The sequence below is a fragment of the Bubalus bubalis genome, chromosome 16, assembly GCF_019923935.1.
Source record: "Bubalus bubalis isolate 160015118507 breed Murrah chromosome 16, NDDB_SH_1, whole genome shotgun sequence".
NCBI lineage: Eukaryota > Metazoa > Chordata > Mammalia > Artiodactyla > Bovidae > Bubalus > Bubalus bubalis.
Window position 1 is genome coordinate 8,302,624 of NC_059172.1, and position 23,628 is coordinate 8,326,251.

Genomic DNA, 23,628 nt, shown 5'->3' on the forward strand with positions numbered 1-23,628 from the left:
CTGTTTTTGTCTCTGTGAAATTTCTTCCACCAAAAGCTACTCTTTTTTGTCTTTCTTTCTCTTTTGCTTGCCAGTAGGAAGTCTCTTGCCACTTTTGTGCACTCAGCGGTAGCCTTCCTGGTCCTGTTGATAGCTTGAGACTCAAAAATTGAGCTTCAGTTTCTTCTCAGTTCAGTGATTTCTTCTGTATTCTTCCAAGAACCTGAAGGGGTTCTTATGGTTTCAGCTCACTCTTTGCCCCAGAGGAGTCTGCAGGTTAAAAATTTCTTTTCGTTCTTCTGAGGTGAGAATAAGGAAGATTGTCAGTCTCAAATTTGGGTCTTACAGCCTTCTGTTACCAGTTTTGATCATATTTTGTTTTTGAGCATACTTTCCTGCAGACATTAGGTTACATCCTTGTGAGTTACTTTTGGAAGCGCTAGTCAGCAAAATCTGTAGCAGAAAAGCTGGTGTTTTTTCCCTCCCCTTTATTAAAATAACAGTCACTCGAATTTATTTAGTTTCCTATCTTCAAAGCATTTTGAAAGTTGTCAGCTTCTTTGTGATATACCCTTAGTGGTCTGCCTTACACTGAGTTTATATATTTAAAAAGCTTGTTGGGGGCTGTGGATATAAGAAAAAGAGGTCACATTGCTTGCTTATCTCTTAGTAAATTTGGGCTGACAACCTTTGTACAGGTATTTGATTCACTGTAACCTCTTAACCTAACTTTCTAAAAGCAGACCAGTTGTATTTTAGAGTGTTTGTAATTCTGTTTTTGTTTTTTTTTTTAATTTTTAAATTATTATTATTTTTTTATTTTACAATATTGTATTGGTTTTGCCATACATCAACATGCATCAGCCACAGGTGTACATGTGTTCCCCATCCTGAACACCCCTCCCACCCCTCCCCATACCATCTCTCTGGGTCATCCCAGTGCACCAGCCCCAAGCTTCCTGTATCCTGCATCGAACCTGGACTGGCAATTCGTTTCTTATATGATATTATACATGTAATTCTGATGATTTTATACATGTAATTCTGAACATAAATGCTGTGCATGTCTGCAGTACAGGTGCAGCTTCTGTTAACATTAAAAAAAATTATTTAGTTTATTTGGCTGTGTTGGGTCTTGGTTGCAGCAAGCGGAATCTTTGTTTCGTCATGCATGATCTTTCATTTCGGTGGGCGGACTCTCTAGTTGAGGCAGGCGGGCTTAGTTGCTCCTTGGCATGTGGGATCTTAATTCTCTGACAAGGGATTGGACCCACGTCCCCTGCATTGCAAGGTGAATTCTTAACCACTGGATCACCAGAGAAGTCCTCCACTAGCATTTTATTAATATTTCTAGTCTTTGGCTGCTGCTTTGGCTTTGTATTAATTTTGATTGTATAGGTCTTGATTCCATCAAATTAGTTGCTTTTAGTATGTGAGGTGATTAATTAGAGGTAGGTACTCTCTGTTTCTGCTTCATAGCCAGTGTAGTTTCCTTCGCACTTTTAGAGCTGCGTGTGCCAGACTTCTTTGTGCAAAGTCCTGTTATTGTGTATTCTGGTTATTGTTGGTTCCTAACTTGCCTTTTACTTCGAAAAGTTGTAATCTTGCCTTGAGCTTTTTGTAACTCCTGAGATATTCCAGAGATATTATTCCTTAAGGTAGGGAGAGAGGGTGTTACTACTTTCAGCTTTTATGCGTAGAGTGTGATTTGTCCAAGATTATGTAACACCTCAATGGTAGAAATCAGTCGTTGAAGCTTCTTACCTCTTAGTCTTAGCTTTACCCATTAAATCACATCACTTTTATATCCAGCACTCTCAAGCTCAGAATATACAGTAGCCCATATTCCCAGCCCTGCTACGAGTTGGACACGACTGAGCGACTTCGCTTTCACTTTTCAGTTTTATGCATTGGAGAAGGAAATGGCAACCCACTCCAGTGTTCTTGCCTGGAGAATCCCAGGGACGGGGGAGCCTGGTGGGCTGCCGTCCATGGGGTCGCACAGAGTCGGACACAACTGAAGCAACTTAGCAGCAGCAGCAGCAGCTCTCAGAAAATCCACTGCTTCTGTATTTTGTTACGAATGTGCCCTGTTTCAAATATGAGTATAAAGAAGCATTGTTACATGAGTATAAAAATTACAAAAGACTCCTGTCCTCCCTGGGGTATACAATTTTTAGGTTTGGGTCCCACCCTCTTTCCCCCCAGTTAGGAGTGGTGGGGATAGATTTGAGCTGTGCATACTCTGTTGCCTGGCCCTCTCCTGATTCATGACACATGCATGGTAAAATGACTGGTTGAGATTAGATAATGGTACAAAGTTTTCTCGTTTTGGAGATATTTGACTTGTAGAAATTCAATTGATGACCTTGAACCATCAGCACCACCTATAACTGACCACATTTTTTTTTCACCTAGGTGTTGCTCTTTATGACAGTTTAGAGTTTGCTTTGGGCTTCCCTCATAGCTGGATATAAATATACACACATACTCATTCTTTTCTATACCAGGCACTGGGCTAAGTACTGGACTGGGATAGACATGTCCCAGAGTTTGTAGTCTAGTGAGGAAGAAAGAGCCCTAACAAGGAATTAGGTGCACTGGATATTAGGTAGGTAGTGTTTTAGTTATCTGTTGCCATGGAAAAACAACCTCAGTGGGTGTTTTTTCCAAAACTGGCAAGCATTTCTCCAAATCTCAGCAGCCACTGACTGGGTGTTCTACAGATTTAACTAGTTCTGACACACACTACCTGGAGATAGCATCTGATCCCACAAGTTTAAGGGCTCAGTCCCACAGAACTGTACCACCTGGACTTCAGATGCTGATTGCAGGTCCAGGTTGTCACCTCTGCTTCTGATTGATGGCTTATAGGTGGGAGGTAACACCCTGCTTGAATTGGACTAATTTGATAGAGTGATTCACAGAACTCAAGCTTACACTTAGCAGTTTATTATAGAGGATTCAAATGAACAGCCAGATGGAGAGGTGCATAGGGCAAGATCTGGAAGGGTCTGAAACGTAGGAGCTTCTGTCCTCATAGAACTGGGGTTCATCACCCTCCTGGCCTGTGAATGTGTTCACCAATCTGGAAGGTCATCAAATCTTGTTCAATAGTTTTTATAGTGCTTAATCTCCCGGCCCATCTAACCCCTCTCCCCTTTCTTTTCCCTCTAATCACTTGGTTTTTCTGGTGACCAGCCCCATCCTGAGGCTTTCTAGGGGTACCACCCTAAGTCAACCTATAAGTTTAAAAGAAGCTCCTTATGAATGACAGAAGATTTCTCTCACTCAGGAAATTTCAAGGGTTTTAGGAAATCTGTGCCAAAAGTGGGGACAAAGACCAAATGTGTATTTCTTATTATAAATCATAGTATCACACCACTTCCAAATTTGTGGCTCAGGACGATGATGATTTGTTGCTTCTCACAACCCTGTGGGTTAGGAGTTTGGGCAGGGCTCGTCTGGTTGGCTCTTCTGCTCTGTGTCACATCTGTGGGGGTCACTCACTCGTCTGTTTTCAGCTGGGGTCTGGGCTGGGTTAGACAGGACAACAGAGTTTCAACTCATTGGTCTCGGACCTTGATAGTCTTCAGTGTGGCCTCTCTCTGAGTAATGTCTTATCATCTGGGACCTCTCTATATGGCCTCTCTCTCCAGAGCGATGTCTTGAATTTCCTTGCAGCCTGATGATTGGTTTCCAAGGGTGAAAGTGGATGTTGCCAGGCCTGGAATTGGCATATCATCACTTCTGCCACATTCTATGGTCAACGCAAGTCACACGGTCAGCCCAGGTTCAGGGATATGTTCTTATTTCTTGATGGGTAGGGCAGCATGGAAGCAGGAGCAGGGTAGAAGAAACTGATGGAGACTGTCCGTGGAGAGGATCTGTCACAGGCAGGCAGACCAAGGTGTGGAGAATCCTAGCTCTGGCAGTGCAGGGAGGCCACTAGCACATGCATCTGTTCTGTGGATAAGAAAGGGCTCACACGGGGGCTCTGCGTGCAGGCTTTGCGTTTCCTTTTGCCCGGTGTGTTGATGTCATACTTCATGTTGGATGAAGGGGTAATGTACAGACATGACAGAGTTTGTTCAATCACATTCTTTGTTGACTATGTTTTTTGAGATTTATGTTCTGTTCTGGTTGCCTTACAAAAGTAGATTTACAGTGGCATCGATCTCTATTTCCTGATAGGTAATTTTTCTTACTTGGATGGAGTTGGTGGGTTTGTAGTGTAAATACATAGTAACTGAATTTCATGATGTAGTTTTATTTGGTACTTTATCAAATTTATTTCTGGTTGAAGGTTTTAAAGTCCCCTTTTCTCCCAGAAATTATGTAAATAAATTGCTATAAAGGAAGGAGTGAGAATTTTTTCTTTTCATTTTTCTTCAGCATCATTTTTTTTTTCTCTTTTTTTGGCTATACCCTGTAGCTTGTGAGATCTTAGTTCCCCCACTGGGGATTGAACCTGTGCCCTTGGGAGCGAAAGTGAGGTCTAGTCTAACCACCAGACCACTAGGGAATTCCCCTCAGCGTGATTCTTCAATTTCTTGACCTTTGGGGAAATGAACATTAAAAATACAAAGCAGGCTGATTTCCAGTTGGTACGGTAAGACAGTGAAACATTGCTGGAGGGCCTACTGTATGTGAGACTAGCACACGAAGTAGGAGAGACCTCAAGGGAGGTTTTGTGTCAGGCGGTAAGGAGTGTTCTGTAGTGATGAAGCGTGTAGACTGGAGCCAGACTGCCTGGGTTTGGATTCTGAACCCACCGCTGACAGTGTGACTTGTTCTCTTAGGGCCTTGTGTATCTGAGGATTATAAGTGTGTTACTTTTTAGGTAAAATGTAAAATGCAGTGGGAATGAATAAGATGATGAAAGTGTTGTTATTGTCTTAACCACTATCTTGAGATTTTCTTATTATTTTTTTAATGGGGACAGTAGTAAGATATCTTTAATACAAAATGAGTTAGAGACCTTTGCAGTGGACAGTCTCAATTTGCTTAGAATAATTTTCTTTATTTTGGCTGATTTTTATTTTTTTTAGAATTGCATACTTATTTATTCATTTATTTTTGGCTGCGCCACACAGCACGTGGGATCTTCCCTGACCAGGGATTGAACCAGGGATCAAACCAGCGTCCCCTGCATTGGGAACATAGAGTCTTAACCAGTGGGCCGCCAGGGAAGTCCCTGGCTGATTGTTTATAGGACTTTGTGGCCTTAAATATATTTTTCTTATTGCCATTCTTCATTATAGAAAGAAGGTATTATTTGGTACAAGCACTGGAATTATATAATAGCAAGCACTTTTCATTTGGTAAGTCTTTTAATCCTAGTGGTAATCCTATCATATACATGCTGCCTTTTACAGATGATGAAACTGGAGTACAAGGAAGTTAAATAACTATTCCAGGAAACTGTCATGTACTGAGAAAATGGGTTTCCCTGGTGGCTCAGACAGTGAAGACCCTGCCTGCAATGCAGGAGACCCAGGTTCAGCCTCTGGGTCGGGAAGATTCCCCTGGAGAAGGGAATGGCTGCCCACTCCAGTGTTCTCGTCTGGAGAATCCCATGGACACAGGAGCCTGGCGAGCTACATACAGTCCATGGGGTCGCAGAGAGTCTGATATGACTCAGTGTCGAACATTTCACCGAGAAAGTGACAGAGCTGGGTTCAATTGGCCTGTCAGGACCCATATATAAATCTACTACACTGTCTCTTATTTAGAAATGATGGATAAAAGGATTAAACACTGAAGTTTCTCTATGTAGACGTAAGCCACAGTTAGCAGTTTGGTATATCCTAGGATCTCCTTCAGCAGTCTGCACACAGTTCAAGTAATAGCTGAAATTTTTATGTCTTCAGAATTTGTTACCTGTTTTACAGTTCTAGATTTGTGATGCTTTGCCCCATATTCGCTGCCCCACTCCCACATGCAGTCTACTCCAAGAGTCAGGCAGGAGCTGTGTAGAGGCAGGGATGGTCCTGCTACAGTGCTTACGTGTTGGACTTGGATCATATATGGCGTCCTAAGAAGTGTCCCGAAATGCCCTGTAGGAAGTCCTGTTGATGAAAACAAAACTGCTAGTTTTTGAAGTTTTTTAGAAAACCCTTTAGAAAAACCCTGTGTATTTCCACCCACATGGAGTTTCTAAAGAGTACTTGGATACTTGTAGGCCTCTAATTAAAGGTCTGACGTTTGTAGTTAATTTTCCAGTTGTTGGAAGAACTTTACTTATGCAGGTGATCCTAGATTGAATAAAGGATTTTTTTTTTTCCTTTTAAAGAGCTAACCTTGGGTTGAATCCTGAATTTTTTTTTGTTTTTTGCTATACATTGGCGTTACATGGCTGATTTGACTCTCAGACTTTGCCTACATGGGCACAGTGAAGTGGGGAGAGATGCAGTTACTCAAATAAATGAGGTCATTGGCCTGCATTCTCACAGTCCCTTCCAAGCCTAATAACTTTCTGATTCATACCCTTGGAATGCTATTGGTAGGGAAGATTTGGGGTGTGAATTATTAGCCAGGTTTTACAGATACAGCTCAAAGTCACTGAATCTATTTTAATTCACTTTTTATGTATAAGCAGCCCAAATCTCATTTAATTATGTTTTGCCACACAAATAAATACTTTTCCTTTAATTTGTTGTCTGGTAACAGCTCTGAAATGTTTTTTAGCAATCTGCTTCCCTTGGGAATCATGGCATCACAGGTCTCAGGTTTTATTGATAGCTGGGCACACTGTTTGGTGAGGGAAACCATGGTGAACCCCAAAGAGGATTCAGTAATAATAATGACAGTAACAGCAGGGTTCTTAATGCTCCACCATGCTTTTCTTAGAGCCTCACAGCAACTTGATGAGGCCAGTAGCATGATTCCTGTTTACAGAGGAGGCAGCCAAGTCTCAAAGAGCTTAAGTAAATTGTCCAAAGTCATATTGCTAGAAGGGGGAGTGAAATTGCTAGCATAATAAGGTGATCAAATTGCAAGGGGAAGGGCTTCCCTGATCGCCCAGTGGTAAAGAATCCACCGGTGCAGGAGACACGAGTTCAATCCCTGGTCCGGGAAGAGCCCACAGGCTGCAGAGCTACTAAGCCTGCGCGCCACAACCGTTGAGCCTGTACTCTGGAGCCCGGGAGCCGCAACTGCTGAGCCCATGTGCCGCCACAACTGAGCCAGTGCTCTGCAGCAGGAGAGGCCACTGCAGTGGGGAGGCTGTGTGTTGCTACTGGAGAGCAGTCCCCGATTGCTGAGACTAGAGGAGCCCACACAGCACTGGCGACCCAGCACAGCCATGCATAAATAAATTTTTTTTTTAATTGCAAGGGGAACCTATAAGTCTAACTTTAGTTTCCACTGGGTTGTGCATAATCTTAGTGACTTTTTTTTTTTGGGCGGGGGGGGCGCCGTGCCATGTGGCATGTGGGATCTTAGTTCCCCACCCAGGGATCGAACTCATGCCCCCAGCATTGGAAATGGAATTGTAACTGCTGGACCACTAGAGAAGTCCCCTCTAGGTGATTTTTATAAGTGGTTGTTAAGTATAACCTTAACAACCTTTCAGGGTTTCCTCCCCATCTTTGTAGAGTGATGGGTCGTGTTAAGGGGGGAAGTGGTTAGAGATGGGGGTGGGCGGATCTTGGCATTTGTGTTGCGTACGTACCCTAATCGTGTCCTGGTTGTACGTGGGCAAGGCTTTCGGTGCTTGCGAACTGACTTGGGGGCCGGTGTAACGGTGTCACAAAGACTATTCTTGGCACCTTTTGTCCCAGTCTAGCTTAAGGGACAGATTGGGAAACTTGTCTTTCTCCTTTTTAAAGAGAGGAATGAAAACCACACTTGACTGGGACTTCCTCAGCTATGGGCCCACCCGGCTGCAGTTTGATTTAGCTTCTGTTCTTTATGGAGAACAAAGTAGAATTTCTTCTTATGCGGCTATTAGGAGTGTATCAGGAGAAGGCCGCTTATCCTTTTAAAGAAACAGAGCAAATATTTTTTTTCCGACAAAAGAGAGACTGTGAAGTTGTTTTAGTCCCTTCGACTTCTTGCCGTCCCTCAGACTTCTCTTCTTTGAACCGTTGGTGTGTTTAGGTCTCTGGGAAGTGGTAGACAGGCTCTGTGGTAATCCCGAGCTTTAGTTTTTGAGTTTTCTTGATAACTGGTATTTGTAGCAGCTCTTCCCTTGTCCTTCTGGTTCGTGTAGGAACTTAAGATTGCATCACAGTTTTCTGAATCACCGGTGTCTGTGACCTATATTTTCTTCTTCCTCTTGAGTTACATGAGGTCAGAAGGTCAGATTTTTTTTGTGGAATTGGATTGTTGCTGTTTTCACCACATATTACAAGATTATAAATGGTTTAAATACATTTCTCTCAAAGTACTTTTAATGTTGCACCATAGGACAACACTGGGTTTTCCTGGTAGCTCAGATGGTAAAGAATCCGCCTGCAGTGCGGGAGACCTGGGTTCGATCCCTGGGTGGGGAAGATGCCCTGGAGGAGGGCATGGCAACCCACTCCAGTATTCTTGCCTGGAGAATCCCCATGGACAGAGGAGCCTGGCGGGCTACAGTCCATGGGGTTGCAACGAGTCGGACACGACTGAGCGACTAAACACAGCACTGTTAGGAGCCCTCAGAACTCATTTCTGCTGAAGACCTCTAAATTAGGTAAAAGAATGATTGGCTGTAAGAAAAATTACAGGCTCAGTTGAGGATTAAAGTGAATGGATGGGAACTGTATTTCTGCCACCCTCCTGGTTAGTAATTATTCAGCTTCGTGGCAGTTTCACTTCCAGACTTTTGGTTTTGAACCATGAGTTGTCAGTCAGCAAGGAGATGATTTCCTTTTAGTTAGTGCGTCCTTAGCTTCTGCGGGAGGCTGGCCTGCCCCGTGTTGACACAGGCCGTGTGTACGTCCTTACGTTTGTGAGCTGCTGGCAGATGAGAACTGTGCTCCGAGGATGCAGACTGGAGTGTGTTCCTTAGTCACTCCTGACGAACTTTGTGCCATATGCAGCTAGGAACTCAGAGTTACCTCTTTCTGTAGGCTCCTTCCGACTTTCTATTTTAATGTTCCAAAGAGAAATCTCATTTCAGCACAGGCAATAAGTATTTTCCCTTCTGTATTTGGATGTGTCTTATTGTGTACTTTTTAGATTGCAACCTTTCATGAAATGTAAAGAGTTTATTATTGTTTGACTTTTTACAGTAAGCAGTTATTACTTTTTAAATTTAAAAAGTGAACAGTGCCTTTTCTGATGATGAAGTCACCTATAATCCTACCACCTAAAGAGAACCATGGTTAATGCTTTTTATAATTTTTTGTATCATTCTTAAAGATTTTTTTAAAAAACAAAATTGAGATCACACTGTATATATAAATTTTATGTTTTGTCTTTATCATTTAACTTTTTTTTCACATCATCAAATATTTTAAGAATAAATTTTGAATAGGTAATTTAAAAAATGAAAATAACATAAAATGGGAACACTGAGAAGTCCAGCTTCCATCTTTGTCTGTGGTCACCTTGTCCAAGTCTCAAATAAATGCCCATTAGTTTCTCCTCTTTTTCAAAAGGCAGCCTTGCTATATATATTGTAATGCTGCTTGCTTTTCCCCACTCTGAACAATGTATCTTGAAGATCTTTTGTTATCAGTACCCAGAGAATCTTCCTTATTATAGGTTAGTCATCTCGTCCCCTTTAGATGGGCACTTGGGTTGTCCCCAGCTTTTACTATTACAGATAATAAGTAGTAATTAAGGAAAAAATTAAGCATTTACTCTACTTCAGTTATTAAGGGAAAATTCTTTCCAAAAGAATGCCAGTAATGTAGAAATAATGATGGAATTGGAAAATCAACATATTCCAGCCCCCAAATGAAATAATTTACGAAGGAATCATCAGTAACTGCTGAACTATGAAGCAAAAGGTTGACGAGGAACAGCATTTCACATGGTGCCAAACATTAGCTGCAGGTTGCTTACTGTAAAGGAGGAAACATACCTTTATAGAGCTCTGGCTGTTAAGACTCGACCAGGTGATCGTGTTTTGCCAGATGATCGTGTAGCTTACCAGGTCTCACCGAGTGGAGCAGTTGAGAGCACGATGGGCTGCCTTGTGAGGGACGTAGGTAGCATCACCTGTGAAGCATCCTTTCCTGAGCCTCTCAACCTCGATCGAGTCAGTGTTTACAGGAGGCATTAGGGGTAGAGAGGCAAGCTGAATGGCACTGTGGGGAAATAATCAGACGTAACTGAGATGTAACAGCTGCAAGTCAACAAGTCACTTGTCTGGTGTTTTTAGGAAGCTTGTGTTGTAAACAAACAAACCATAGACAAAACCAACCAGAATAAAACTTGGAGGCCATTCTAGAATAAAAGAGGCTAAATTAGAGGCATCATCTAGATTCATTTCTTGAGCCTTGATTGGGTTCTGGATTTTTTTTTTTTAAACCACTATTAAAGACACTTCTGGGAGTATTTTTTGGTGTATTAAAGGCACAAGTGATCATGGTGGCAATAGTGTAGTTGCGAAGCTAAATGTCCTCGTTTGTAGGAAATGCACGGTGCGGTCTGCAGGGCTAGGCTGTGCCCGTGCCTGCTGCCGTGGCTCACAGGAAGGGCACAAGGCACCCTTCCGTATCTCCATCCATGGAGACAAATGAGGCATATGTGACATGTATGAACAATTCTTGAGTCTTAAGTAATGAGCAGTATGTATTTATTCTACTGTGTTCTCAACTTTTCTATTTGAATTTTTTCATAGCAGAGTTGAAGAAACAGTGCCGCAATGAATAACAATTATATATGTATTTTCAAATTTCTTTAATTTTCACGTGTGTTTGTTTTGCTGCTAGTTGACATTTTAGTGGAATTTGTGTTTATTTTGTGACAGTTTTATACCGTTAAGGCTTGCAGTGGATGATTAAAAAGGAAATGAAATTTTTCTTCTTCCTCCTCTATCCTCTATTCTGGAACTTGAGTGGAGATGAGAAAAAGAGAATGAGAAAGGTACCTCAAAGTAGTTCTGTGCTCTTGCTTTTAGGCAGGAGATAGAACTGAAGCTAGTACATAAGAACCATATCTCAAGTAATACCTTTTGAAATCAGTAACCCATCCTTTGCTTTGGAGGCTGCCCAAGTGATCAGAGGGGTCCTAGCAGTTAGGCAGGCAGCGCGGCACAGAGCTGGGAGTGCAAATACTGCCTGGTGTGAGAGTGCTTACTGAGCGCCATGAAGGTTGTTCCAGAGAAGAAAGCTGTCCGGATTCTCTGGGGGAGAGAACAGGGCACTCGGACCTTTGGAGCTCAGCGACTTCTGCAGGAGCTGGTTGAAGATAAAACCCGGTGTATCAGTGATTTGTCTTGTTTTTGACAGGGTTTTAGCCCTTCTGTTTAGTAGTAAAAGCTCTTGATTGCCTGATAAAAAGAATTAACTCCTTTTGACAAGGGTCTGTTTTTTAAAGTTCTGTTTTTCTACTTGGCTGCATGGGGTCTTAGTTGTGGCATATGGGATCTAGTTCACCAGCCAGAGATCAGACCCGAGCCTGCGCTGGGAGTCTGGAGTCTTAGCCACTGGACCGCCAGAGAAGTCCCTTTCTGTTTTTTAGATATAAGGCTGAGCTATGGAGGATGGAAGAGGAATTTAAGGGTGAAATATTCTTGGATGAAAAGTTACGGAAGAAGCGGCTTTTCTGAGAAGGTGTCATTACATATGAAGAGAATAGTGCTTTCGTCTCTAAACGAGAGTCATATTTGAGGTGGGAACTTCCTCTGATTGCAGAATAGATGCTTTTTGACATTAAATGTCTTACCTTAGATTTCCATGAAGACAACTTACAAGGATCTGAATGGCCTCAGTTTAGCTGCTTCGGCGTGTGGAGCTGTTGCTCACTCCTCCTCTTCCCGTGCCTGGTGTGAGAGTGCTTACTGAGCGCCATGAAGGTTGTTCCAGAGAAGAATGCTGTCCGGATTCTCTGGGGGAGAGAACGGGGCACTCGGACCTTTGGAGCTCAGCGACTTCTGCAGGAGCTGGTTGAAGATAAAACCCGGTGTATGAAATGGGAGGGCAAGGTAAGAACACTGGTTATTTTTCACATAGGATTTGTAGGGATGACAGTAGAATGAGGCCTTAGGATGAGTTAATGACATGGAGTTGGCACACGGTGTATTTTGTGTAGCAGAACTGATATATCTAACTTAGGTTTTTTGTTGTTTTGGGGTGTTGTGTTTTTGTGTTTACAAATACGGATGGGCTAGAAATATCTTTTTCCTTTGCAGCTAGATTTCCTGAAGGTAATTTAGATTTATCTCTCTCAATTTGTAGCTTGATCGTTGTCTCCAGTTTTTCAGCTTATACTGTAAAATCGATGTAGAATGGTGCTTTTGAGATACAGTGAGCCATAGTTTATAAGTAAAGTGTTTTAACTTTTGTTTGTTTTATTTCTCAGAGAGTAGAACTGCCAGATAGTCCACGCTCCACCTTTTTATTGGCCTTCAGCCCAGACAGGTACCTAGTTCTTACCTAAACTTTACCTGAGACTTGTGGTAGCGTTGGTTTCTATGTATTTTGCTGAGCTTCATCCAAGTGAAATCCCTAAAGACTCTTTGAGTCACTGTATGAACAGAACTTTGCCAGTGTTATCAGAAAGGGGGGAAATAGATGACCAGTGCTAGCCATTAAAATAATGGGAATAAGCAAAGGAACCTGTGAACATCGATGATCAAAACTTGGAAAGAGTCTCAATCCTTTGCCTGTGTGATATACGCTACTAATAGTATAATAATTTTCCCTGCTGGAAAAAGTATTCTCTTGAAGGGGTTATGTGTTGTTTGGGGACAGAATGGAGAAGCCAAAAGCTTTTAAAGATGAGAATGTTTCTGTTGTTAGGAAAGCCCAAGGTGTAGTTTTTCCCTGTTGGGATGGGGAATGAGTATCAGTTTCCCTCCCACGTTCTCTACATTGGCTTCCTCCTTGCTGATTCCCTAGGACTCTCTTGGCTTCCACTCACGTAAACCATAACATCTATATCACGGAAGTGAAGACGGGCAAGTGTGTTCACTCTCTGATTGGACACCGCCGCACGCCATGGTGTGTCACGTTTCATCCCACCATCTCAGGCCTCATCGCTTCTGGCTGCCTAGATGGGGAGGTTCGGATCTGGGATTTACACGTAAGCATTTCCTTTTCTTTGGTACTCTAGATGCAGAGGCTTATTTACCCTTGCATTCTTGACTCTGAAGGAGAGACTGGCCATGTTCCAGGACCATCCTTGAGTACTTAATAGTTACTGCTTGCTTACTGAGAAGGAGTCGAGCCCACAGTGCTCCATTTCGAGATGAACACCCTGTTTAACTGTCTGCCCATTGTGACAAGGCACCGGACTTGCTGAGACTTCTTCAGGGTGGATTTCTCTTTTCTTAGATCAAGGATTGTACTGTTATTCTGATCACGATCGTCAAAGCAGTGTGCTCCTTGTCCTGGAGACTGGCTAGTGGGCTGTTGTGTACCGTGGTATGCACCAAAGCTTGAGTCTTCACAGACTATAGAAACAGGTGCTCATTGCTTATACATTGTAGATGACAGAACTGAATTGACAGTAATGTTTTTCTAGTAAATTTGGTGACACTGCCAGATCACTGGTTTTGTATCTGGTTTTCAGAAGACATATTTAAAGTAGGCCCTACAAGTAGTCATTTTACTCGACCTGGACCCTTTTTTTGAAATTGACTTATTTCGCTGGCAGCTTGTAACTTGAGAATGCCTTGGATTTGTTCATTCACAGGGTGGCAGTGAAAGCTGGTTCACAGATAGCAACAATCCCATTGCCTCCCTGGCTTTCCACCCCACGGCTCAGCTTCTGCTGATTGCCACTGCTAACGAGATCCACTTCTGGGACTGGAGCCGCCGGGAACCCTTTGCCGTGGTGAAGACAGCGAACGAGATGGAACGGGTCCGGTGAGCGCTCTGGGCACCAGCAGTGTCTGGCATAGGATTAACATGTGGAGAACAGTTAAGGGTGCTTTCGCCCCAAGAGATAGATTGTTATCTCTGTATTATCCCAGCTCAGGGCAGGGGTGTTATCCCTGTGGCTCTTCATACTTTTTAAACTGTTGGCCAGTCAGCCGGGAAGCGGTGCATGTTGTTCATTTCAGCTGTTTCTTATTGGCCTCATCTTCAGGTCTTTGTAGCTGAAGGCCTTTAGAATCTTTTTTAGGTTCCAAGCTATCTGGTTTGGGATAAAGGCTTTTTCTTTGTTTGTTTTTTTTTGAACCTTAAAAGGTGTTCAGGTGGTGGGGAGCTTGGTGGGTAAATTGCTCACCCCTGGTTTTCTGTTAGTCAAAATGGAAAGTGGAGATGTAGAGAGGTATCAAGTCTGCTAATACTGACATACGTAGCCTTCAAAGTCAGCGCACGTACCGCCTGAACTGAAGTCGAGGCACTGTTTCCCTTTGGGCCTCTTGGTGTTGCCATTGGATCTTCACTAATTTTCTAGCCTCAGGTGGGTCGCTTGACACCAGGACTGTTCCTTGTCACCAGCCCTCATGCTTCTCGCCAGTGTAGCAGCTGTGTGAGGGCAGGCGCGAACCTGTGGCAGAGTATGGAAGCGTCCTCTGCTTTACCATTATGATGGGCTCTTGGCCATGAGCGGCTGTGTGCTTAATGTAGCTGCTTCCTGAGATGCAAGCCCGGGGTGTTCTTGAAATTATTTTTTGTGAAATGTATTCCCTTATTCTGGCAGGTGTGAGGACGCAACAAGAAGGAGTGAGCTTTATTATTTTAATCGGTTTTGAAAGCTTTGGAAGTCTCGAGCATTAGGTGGATGCCTGGGTAAATCCCACAGTTGTCAGTAACGATCGCTAGAAATTTTCTCCCGGGTTTCCTTTCCTCAGTTAACAGAATTTCTCTCTCCATGTCTCTGTCCGTTTCTTCTGTGTTTTCAGTCTGGTGAGATTTGATCCTCTTGGACACTACTTACTCACAGCAATTGTTAACCCCTCTAATCAGCAGGTAAGTTAGTCAGCAGGTCCAGCTCCATCTAAACTGTGGGTTGTTTGCTGAAGTAGTGCTCGGATTCTGATGGTATTGGACTTTAATTTTCAATGTCCGAGTGTTTCTTTCCAGTCAAGATTTAAAACTAGCCGCAGACCATATTCAAAGTTAGAACTGTAGGTCTTGACAGGGGAGTCCATTCCGAAACCCCCGAGTGATCGTCCCAGTAGAAGTAACCAAACTGCGTCGGATAACTTGTCGTTCGGGTGCCTTTGGCTGGTTGACGTCTTGCTTCCCCTCACAGCCGCCATGTCGTGGAAATGCCTATTGTAAGAGAATTGGGTTGCCAGCTGAACTCGTTGAGAAATGTTGCTAGTTGCAAGTGAATGATTTGATACCATATGATGATTCCGAATCTGGACCCCGTTAGTTCTCAGTGCTTCAAGGGTGGCATTGTTGCCTCTCTAGAATGTGTGTTTTCCTTGGATGATTATCAGTAATTTCTCTGGATTTACCTGGACGTTCTACCTAACTGCCTGGCTCTGCCCCCGCCCCGCCTTGGTCCACGTTGCAGGGTGATGACGAACCAGAGATCCCCGCAGACGGAGCAGAACTGTCGCACTACCGTCAGCGGGCCCTCCTGCAGTCTCAGCCCGTGCGCCGGACGCCTCTCCTCCACAATTTCCTGCACATGCTGTCCTCCCGCTCCTCTGGCATCCAGGTGGGAGAGCAAAGCACAGTGCAAGATCCTGCCACCCCCTCACCCCCACCGCCTCCCCCTCAGCCCTCCACGGAGCGCCCCAGGACTTCCGCTTACATCCGGCTCCGACAGCGGGTCAGTTACCCCACAGCCGAGTGCTGCCAGCACCTTGGGATCCTGTGCCTTTGCAGCCGCTGCTCGGGCACTCGAGTTCCTTCCCTCTTGCCACACCAGGACAGTGTCCCCCCTGCTTCTGCCAGGGCTACTACCCCTTCCTTTTCTTTTGTGCAGACCGAGCCCTTCCACCCCCCGGAGCAGGCCTCGTCAGCGCCGCACGACCCAGGCCTCCTGAGCCGGCCGTCTGCCTTCAGTACGGTCCAGAGCAGCACCGCCGGCAACACGCTCCGCAACCTCAGCCTGGGTCCCCCCCGGCGCTCCCTGGGAGGCCCTCTGTCTGGCCACCCTTCCAGGTACCACCGGGACATAGCCCCCGGGCTGACAGGATCTGAGTGGACCCGGACAGTGCTCAGTCTGAACTCTCGCTCCGAGGCGGAGTCCATGCCCCCGCCCAGGACCAGCGCCTCTTCGGTGAGTCTGCTCTCTGTGCTGCGACAGCAGGAAGGTGGCTCTCAAGCCTCTGTGTACACTTCAGCCACAGAAGGGAGGGGTTTTCCAGCCTCGGGGTTGGCAGCTGAGTCAGATGGAGGGAACGGCTCCAGCCAAAACAACTCGGGCAGCATCCGCCACGAGCTTCAGTGTGACCTGAGACGCTTCTTTCTGGAGTATGACCGGCTTCAGGAGCTGGACCAGAGCCTCAGCGGGGAGGCCCCCCCGGCCCAGCAGGCCCAGGAAATGCTCAACAATAACCTTGAATCCGAACGGCCAGGGCCGTCCCACCAGCCCACCCCGCACAGCAGCGAGAACAACTCCAACCTGTCCCGTGGCCACCTGAACCGCTGCCGCGCTTGCCACAATCTGCTGACCTTCAACAACGACACTCTGCGCTGGGAAAGAAGCACACCTAACTACTCCTCTGGCGAGGCCAGTGCCTCCTGGCAGGTTCCCGGCACCTTTGAGGGCATGGCCGCGAGTGGCAGCCAGCTGCCCCCTCTCGAGCGGACTGAGGGCCAGACGGCCAGCTCCAGCAGGCTGGAGTTGGGCAGCTCTACCAGCCCGCAGGAGGAGAGGACTGTGGGGGTGGCCTTCAACCAGGAGACGGGCCACTGGGAACGCATTTACACCCAGGCCAGCCGATCTGGAACTGTGTCACAGGAGGCCTTACATCAGGATCTGCCGGAGGAGAGTTCTGAGGAGGATTCTCTCAGGAGGTAAGCAGAGGCCTCCCGGTCTCCTCCCATGCCCCTTTTTCTCCTGGTGCCTCTTCTTCAGCCCTGTGGGTCTCGGTGGCTGCATCTGGAGCATCTGGGACCCACGCATCTGTTTCTGATCTCCCGAGCTTCCATTGCGTCTTCGTGGAAAAGCTTGCTGTGGTGGCAGAGAGAGGATAAGGCCTGGCAGCCTGAGTCCAGCGACTCTGCTCGCTCATGTGACTCTGGCTCGGCTCACGTGACGTGTAGCCTTAAAGGAGAGTTGTGGGTGAGCTTAGAGAGGCGTGAGGAGGTAGAACCATGAACTTCCTCCACTCTGCTTTTTGGCCTCCTTAAAGGATTGTCTGTGCAGGGCTGGTTATCGTTAAACAACACAATATCCCAGAGAGGCTAGGGGGAAAAAAATTTCTAATAGTAAAAGAGAGCCGTACTTGGGACAGATTAGTGTATTGGGTCTTTGTATTGCTTTGGACAATTTCTTTTCTTTTCTTTTTTTTTTTTTTTGGACAATTTCTTAAACCTCATCTTTTGGAACATTGCAACTTGACAAAAGGAAAATAAAATAGTATATAGATATATATTGAGGACTATTTTTTTTTCCTGTAGCTATATATATATATGTTTTGGACAGTAAGTTACTTACGATTTTTTGAGTAGATCTTCCAGAGGGACATCACCTGCAGGTGGGGAAGAAGAGATTCATAGACGGAAGGCCTCTCCATACTCGGCTTGGCATCCCAGGCAGCTCTTTCATGGAAGACACAGCGTGGGTGTAGTTGGTCGCCCACCTCGTGTTCTGTGTATGGCTGCGTGCGCATCTATCTTGATTTATTAGGGACTTCTTTCTGTAATTCTGTAAAGGTCAGATCTAGCGTAATCACCGACTCCCAGAATATGCCTGTTGGATTCAAGCAGCATATTTCTCTGCATTGCATCCTCTGTTGAAGCAACTGAAATTTCTCTGACATAAGCTTCTAACAAGGGTGGGAATATGGATTGTGCACATCATGTACTTGTTATTTTGGGAGGATGCTTTAGAGAGTTGCCCAGTTAATAAGTCTTGTTGAATTACATTTTTTTTCCCAGCACTGTGCTGGGTACTGTCAGGAATACAAAAGAAGCTCAGTACCTGGTCTTTGCCCACTGGCAGTATAGAGTGTTGTTGTAGAGGCAAGACTTATTTACATGTAATTATATAAAAAATGTAAATGAGCCAAATGCTCCATTTTATGGTACTGAGACTCAGTGTAGTCTAATTTCAGAGAAAGGGAAGTATCATCAAAGAAGGCGTTGCGAAATCAAGCCTTGAAAGAAGGGTAGGATCTGGAAAGGGAAAGACCTTTTTATTTTAGGGGAATAGCACATGCTGAGGAAGGGAAGAGTGTGGTGAATTCTAGATAAAAGCGGTTACTTAAGGGCAGTTACTATCTGAGAGAGACTTGGTCATGATAGGAAAGATAGATGAAATGATTGAGACTGATACTGTGCCCGTATGGTTGAGGCCAGTTCTGGATTAATATCTCCTACATTGCCGTCTTTGTAATATTTTGCTTTGTGTAATGACCCCTGTCAGGAGCCGGAGACTCTGTTCTTCCTTTTTGTCAAGAGGTAAGATGGAGAAGGAAATGTCAACCCACTCCAGTGTTCTTGCCTAGAAAATCCCATGAACAAAGGAGCCTGGTGGGCTGCAGTCCACGGGGTCGCAGTCAGGCACGACTGAGCTTCTGAGCACACGAGATGGTAGCGAGCATAGTACCCAACATGCAGTCGGCATTCAGGAAGTGTGTTTAAAGGCAACCAGAAAGGACTGTCTTCAGTTACTGCTCTGAAAGTCTACGAGGACCTGGTGCTCTGGCACCAGTGGGCTTGTGGTTAGCCTTTGTTCATTCTGTTCTAGCAGAACACTCTTCATGTGTTGCTGTGCTGAGAAATACCTGAGTCATTTAAAACAAACTCTACTGTTTGATAATAATTAGAGATACCGATAACTGAGAGCCTATTCCTGTGTTCTGGCTTTGCATTATTTCTAATTTCTAGAGTAACTCTGTGCAAAGCAGGTATTAAATTTCCCATCTTTAAGTTGAGGAAAGAGAGGCTCAGAGAAGTCAAGTTTCTTGTTAAAGGTCACACAGTAGGTTGCTGAATGGGAATTTGAACTCTGGTGTGCATAAAAAAGATTTTTCCAAGCTGCTGTCTATGGTGTATTTCTTAAAGTGATAATGTCATTTTTAGGTGAACCATTTTTGTTTTCTTTCTTTTAATTTTTTGATTACAGAAATCTTCAAACATAAAAATAGAGAACATAAAAATAGAGCTCCCATAATATGCTTATCACCTGACTCCAGAAATTTTCAACACTTTTGTCTGTACTCTCTACCCTTCCTTTCCATCCAGGCATCACAAAATTTAGTTTGAAAATACCCCAATGTGTTTCTAGAGCAGTGCTGTCTAATAAAATGTTCTATATCTGTGCCATCTAGGATAGTATCTACCAGCCACATATGACTGTCGAGCGTTTGAAATGTGACAAGTGTGATCTGAGGAACTACATAGGTAACCACATGTGACTAAAATATTAATAGTTACTTCTTAATAATGTATGCATTTAAAACCCTGAAACTATTATTAAGGATCTATCAAAATTTTTTGTAGACAAGAGGTAGTATGTATTTGTGGTTTAAATAAAAAGAGTTCAAGTATTTAGAAAATGTATGTTGCGGAAAATGAAACCCCTTGTCATCTTGCTGTAAATAATTATATATATGCTTTTTAGATTCAAAATACACAGATGCATGGTTCTTATTGTACAATAATGTATTAATACGGTGGTTGGATACATTATTTATGGAGTTGCTTCTTTTCAGATGAGCTTGAATGAGATGAGGTGTGTACCATGAAGGCTGACAGCCTTCTCAAAAGTGAGATATATTATAAAATATTCTAAGTGCACACCCATTAGAGAAGGGCCACCACTTGCTCATAAACTGAGAGCTTGCATTTTGGTGTAAATGAAGCGGCAGCTCCTCCTGCCCCTGGAGGTCCCACGCTCTCTGGCTGTCAAGTGGCCCTTGCTGGAGTTTCCCCAGCAGGTGTCACTGTTGGGCTGTTGCTGCTGCTGGGCTGGCAGGGACGAGGGTGTAATTGCTGTGTGCGCACGTCTGCTTGAAGGGAGGGGGTTTCTTCTTCAGCTTTGTAGTAGGAGATAGTCTAAGGAGGCATGTTTTGATCCGTGCCTCTGCTGATACAATCTATAGTGTTTTCAGATGGTGAGAATATGAAGCAAAAGTGTGTGTATTTCAGTATAGCTCCATGTTACTTAACAGTGATAACCAGCTCACAGTTTATCTCCTTTTGCCTGTGGGCAGTGGAAAGCGACTGATTCTATAGTCTTGACTCCAGATTACAATTTATAACTTGGATGGCAGGCCCTTTGCTTCACCACGAGAAGCTTCTTTTGGGGTCTGATCGCCTTTGAGCTAGCAGGAGAAAATGAGGGTACTCTGGCTCCTGGCAGCAGAAGTCCCTGTGGCCCTGAAAGGCTGGTATTAAGGAAAAGAGAAAATTATTTTAAATGGCATCTTAAAACTGGAGGCAATGTAGAGTTTATGTTGCCCAGCCTCTGTCTCTCTCTCTTTTTCTAATTGATGAGGAAACTTAGATACAGCCAGGGGAAGTGACTTACAGAGGTGCCTGTAGCAAAGATGGGAATCAGAACTCCTGGGTCCTAAAGAGGGCACGCTTTCCTCCTCTTCATTTGAAATGAATGCTTTAACCGTCAGTTTTCTCTGTGAAAACCTCTGAAGCTCCTGTAGATCATTGCCTGAGGGGCTCTTCAGTGGACTTTTCTTTGTAAGAAACTGGAGCTCTGATAGCTCATCTGTGATTATTGTCACTGGGTAAATGTAATCAACGTGATGTTTATAGGGCCACGGGAGAAACACTGTTTTAGTTATTTGCCACAGAACTGCGTTAATTAGTTCTTTTATTTATTTAAAAATACATATTTTTTATTTATTTAAAAATATTTTTAGTTGTATTTATCGGGCTGTGCCGGGCCTTAGTTGCCGCACTGGGCGTCTTCAGTCTGGGATCTTTAGTTGCGGTATGCAAATGCTTAGTGGCAGCACATGGGGTCTAGTCTCTTGAGCAGGAATTGGACCCAGGCCCCAGCTGCATTGGGGGTGTGGAGTCTTAGCCACTGGACCACAAAGAAGTCCCTTTCTCTCTATATATAATTTTATTTATCTATCTTTGGTGCCGCGGGTCTTGTTGCTGTGCGGGCTTCATCTAACTGTGGTGAGCAGGGGCTGCTCTCATTGCAGCACAGGCTTTTCATTGCAGTGACTCTTTTAGTTCAGAGCTCGGGCCCTTGGTGCTTGGGCTTCAGTAGTGGCGGCTCCTGGGCTCTAGAAAACAGGTTCAGTGGTTGTGGCTTACGGGCTCAGTTGCTCCACAGCATCTGGGATCCTCTCAGATCAGGGATTGAACCCATGTCTCCTGCACTGGCAGGAGAATTCTTTACCGCTGAGCCATCAGGAAGACCCCAATTTTTTTTTTTGGCTGCACAGCATGTGGGATCTTAGTTCCCTGACCAGGGATCAAACTGGTATCCATTGCATTGGAAGTAGGAGTTGTAACCACTCAGCTGCCAGGAAGTCCTCATTATTCCTTTTAAAGTGATTCCGTTGGGGAAGTTCACTTTTAAAATCTCAACAACTGGGGAATCAAATTTGGGCTAAATCTTCCCTAGCTGAAATTACTGCATTTTTACTCCAGAAAGGTAACAAGGCCTTTTGTTGTTCAGTTGCTCAGTCGTGTCCAACTTTTTGCAACCCCCATGGACTGCAGCATGCCAGGCTTCCCTGTCCTTCACTATCTCCCAGAGTTTGCTCAAACTCATACCCATTGAATCAGTGATGTCTTAGGTTTGAAATATTTACTATAAAATTCTGTGTGTTCTGAGAACAGATAGATGTCTTTTGATCTGTACTTTTTCCATATGATAGATGAAGACTAGGGGGAGACATTCTTGGTTATAAGCTTAGAATTTGACCCGGACCCTAGAAGGTTAGAATTGAAAGTCTTCATTAGATTTCTGTGTTGTTGTTGCTACTGTTGTTGTTTTAAGACTTTTGTGAGGGGATTGCTTTGTTGGAGCAGCCTGAAACCTCTTGAGGCTTCATGAGCCAACAGCGTGCTTAACCCCTTAGTCTCTCAAAGCTAGTCACATGGAGATTCTCCTGGAGCTGCAGCAGAATGTCATTGATGGAGGGAGATACATGAATGGTTATGTTCATGGGGCTAGTCCTGGGTCCACAAGTGGCAGGAGGCAGACAAGAAATTAGGAAAGTACCAGGCTTCTCAGTGTGATTGTAACATCTGCAGGGGTTCATCTCAAGTAGTTCTGTGCCACTGACCTGAGTCTGCAGGGTTTCATATATCTAAAATCAAGAGTCGGACACGACTTCGCAACTGAACACAACAGACTCAGCTTATTCAGAACCTAGCCCAGAGGCCTCTTTTCCTTTGGGAAACCTTCTCTGACTGCCCCAGATAATCACTTTCTCCTCTTTGCTGTTTGTGTCCGGACATAGAACCTTCCTTGTAGTGTCATGGCCATGACAGAGAACCATGTCAGCGAGCTCCCTAAAGGCAGTGATTGTGCCTTATCCCTTACCTGTACCTAGATAGTACCTGGCACACAGTAGGTGCTCAATAAATTGAATTCACGTTGTCGAATTGAAGTTATATCCTCTGTGATTCAGTATGCAGTGTATATCCTTTTTGGCTTTCTTAGTTAAAGGAGAAAAAAAAAATCATATCACATCCTTAGTCTCCTGGAGAGTCATCGGCTTGGTGAGTGCTTGTTGAATAAACCAAGTGGCGTGACCAGAGTTGTACATGGTAAAGACACTGTCTGTAACTTGAGCTCGGGTGACCTGGAGTTTGTTCTCTGCTGTTGCACCCCTGAGCTGTGTCCCTAGCCTGTGCGTTGGCTGTGCTGAGGCCTGTGGTCAGTCTTTGCGCCCGGTCCGCTGACCTGCAGGCGGGCCGTGCTGACGCCCGCAGCCCTGCACAGTCCGACAGTACTCCAGCCCCTCCTAGGCCCGTGTCGCTGGAATCCGCGCGGCGTCCCAGTGATGTCGGTGTCTCCACCAGTCAGTGCTTCTGTTTTGTTTTTCTCCTTAAATACTCTCTGCAGTCTCCGAGATGGAATACTTGATCAAGTTCAAATTAGATGTGAAGGCTCTGGTTCCCATTTTTGCTTTATGTTTCTTTTCGTTTTCTGTAGAAAGCTTGCACTGGATTTGCTTGGAAGTTGGATGTTTGGGGATTGAGGAAAATGGGTTCTCTCATCTTTTTTTTTTTTTTTTTTTTTCCCCGTTTTGGGAGTGTCTGAACATTATTAAACTGAATCCTTTTTTTTTAGTTTTGAAATGACTTTAGGTTTTGTGTTGTTGCCTGGGGGCAGAGTCCTTATATTAAGAAAGAGTTTTGCTTTACGTCTGTGATTATGCCCCTAAAAATTTGGTGGGCTTGTCGTCTTTGATAGTCAAATTAAAATAAGCCCTTTCTAACTTTTGAGTTCTTACTCAGAAGTTTAGGATTTGAGGAC

The 23,628-nt window shown here is 44.4% G+C and overlaps 1 protein-coding gene across 11 annotated transcripts in view; it reads left to right on the forward strand.

Annotated features, from left to right (window-relative positions):
* The window catches only part of AMBRA1 (autophagy and beclin 1 regulator 1), a 172,445-nt gene that overhangs the window by 19,905 nt on the left and 128,912 nt on the right, over positions 1 to 23,628 (forward strand). For 6 of the 11 annotated variants that reach the window (XM_006042382.3, XM_006042384.3, XM_006042387.3 and 3 more), the window contains exons 2-7: positions 11,811 to 12,064; positions 12,442 to 12,500; positions 12,981 to 13,164; positions 13,777 to 13,949; positions 14,936 to 15,002; positions 15,559 to 17,012. In XM_006042382.3, coding sequence (XP_006042444.1) covers positions 11,930 to 12,064; positions 12,442 to 12,500; positions 12,981 to 13,164; positions 13,777 to 13,949; positions 14,936 to 15,002; positions 15,559 to 17,012 — 2,072 coding nt within the window. In that variant the 5' untranslated portion in view covers positions 11,811 to 11,929. The remainder of the gene's footprint in view (positions 1 to 11,810; positions 12,065 to 12,441; positions 12,501 to 12,980; positions 13,165 to 13,776; positions 13,950 to 14,935; positions 15,003 to 15,558; positions 17,013 to 23,628) is intronic. The other 5 variants (XM_006042389.3, XM_006042390.3, XM_006042391.3 and 2 more) reach the window with 1 other exon arrangement.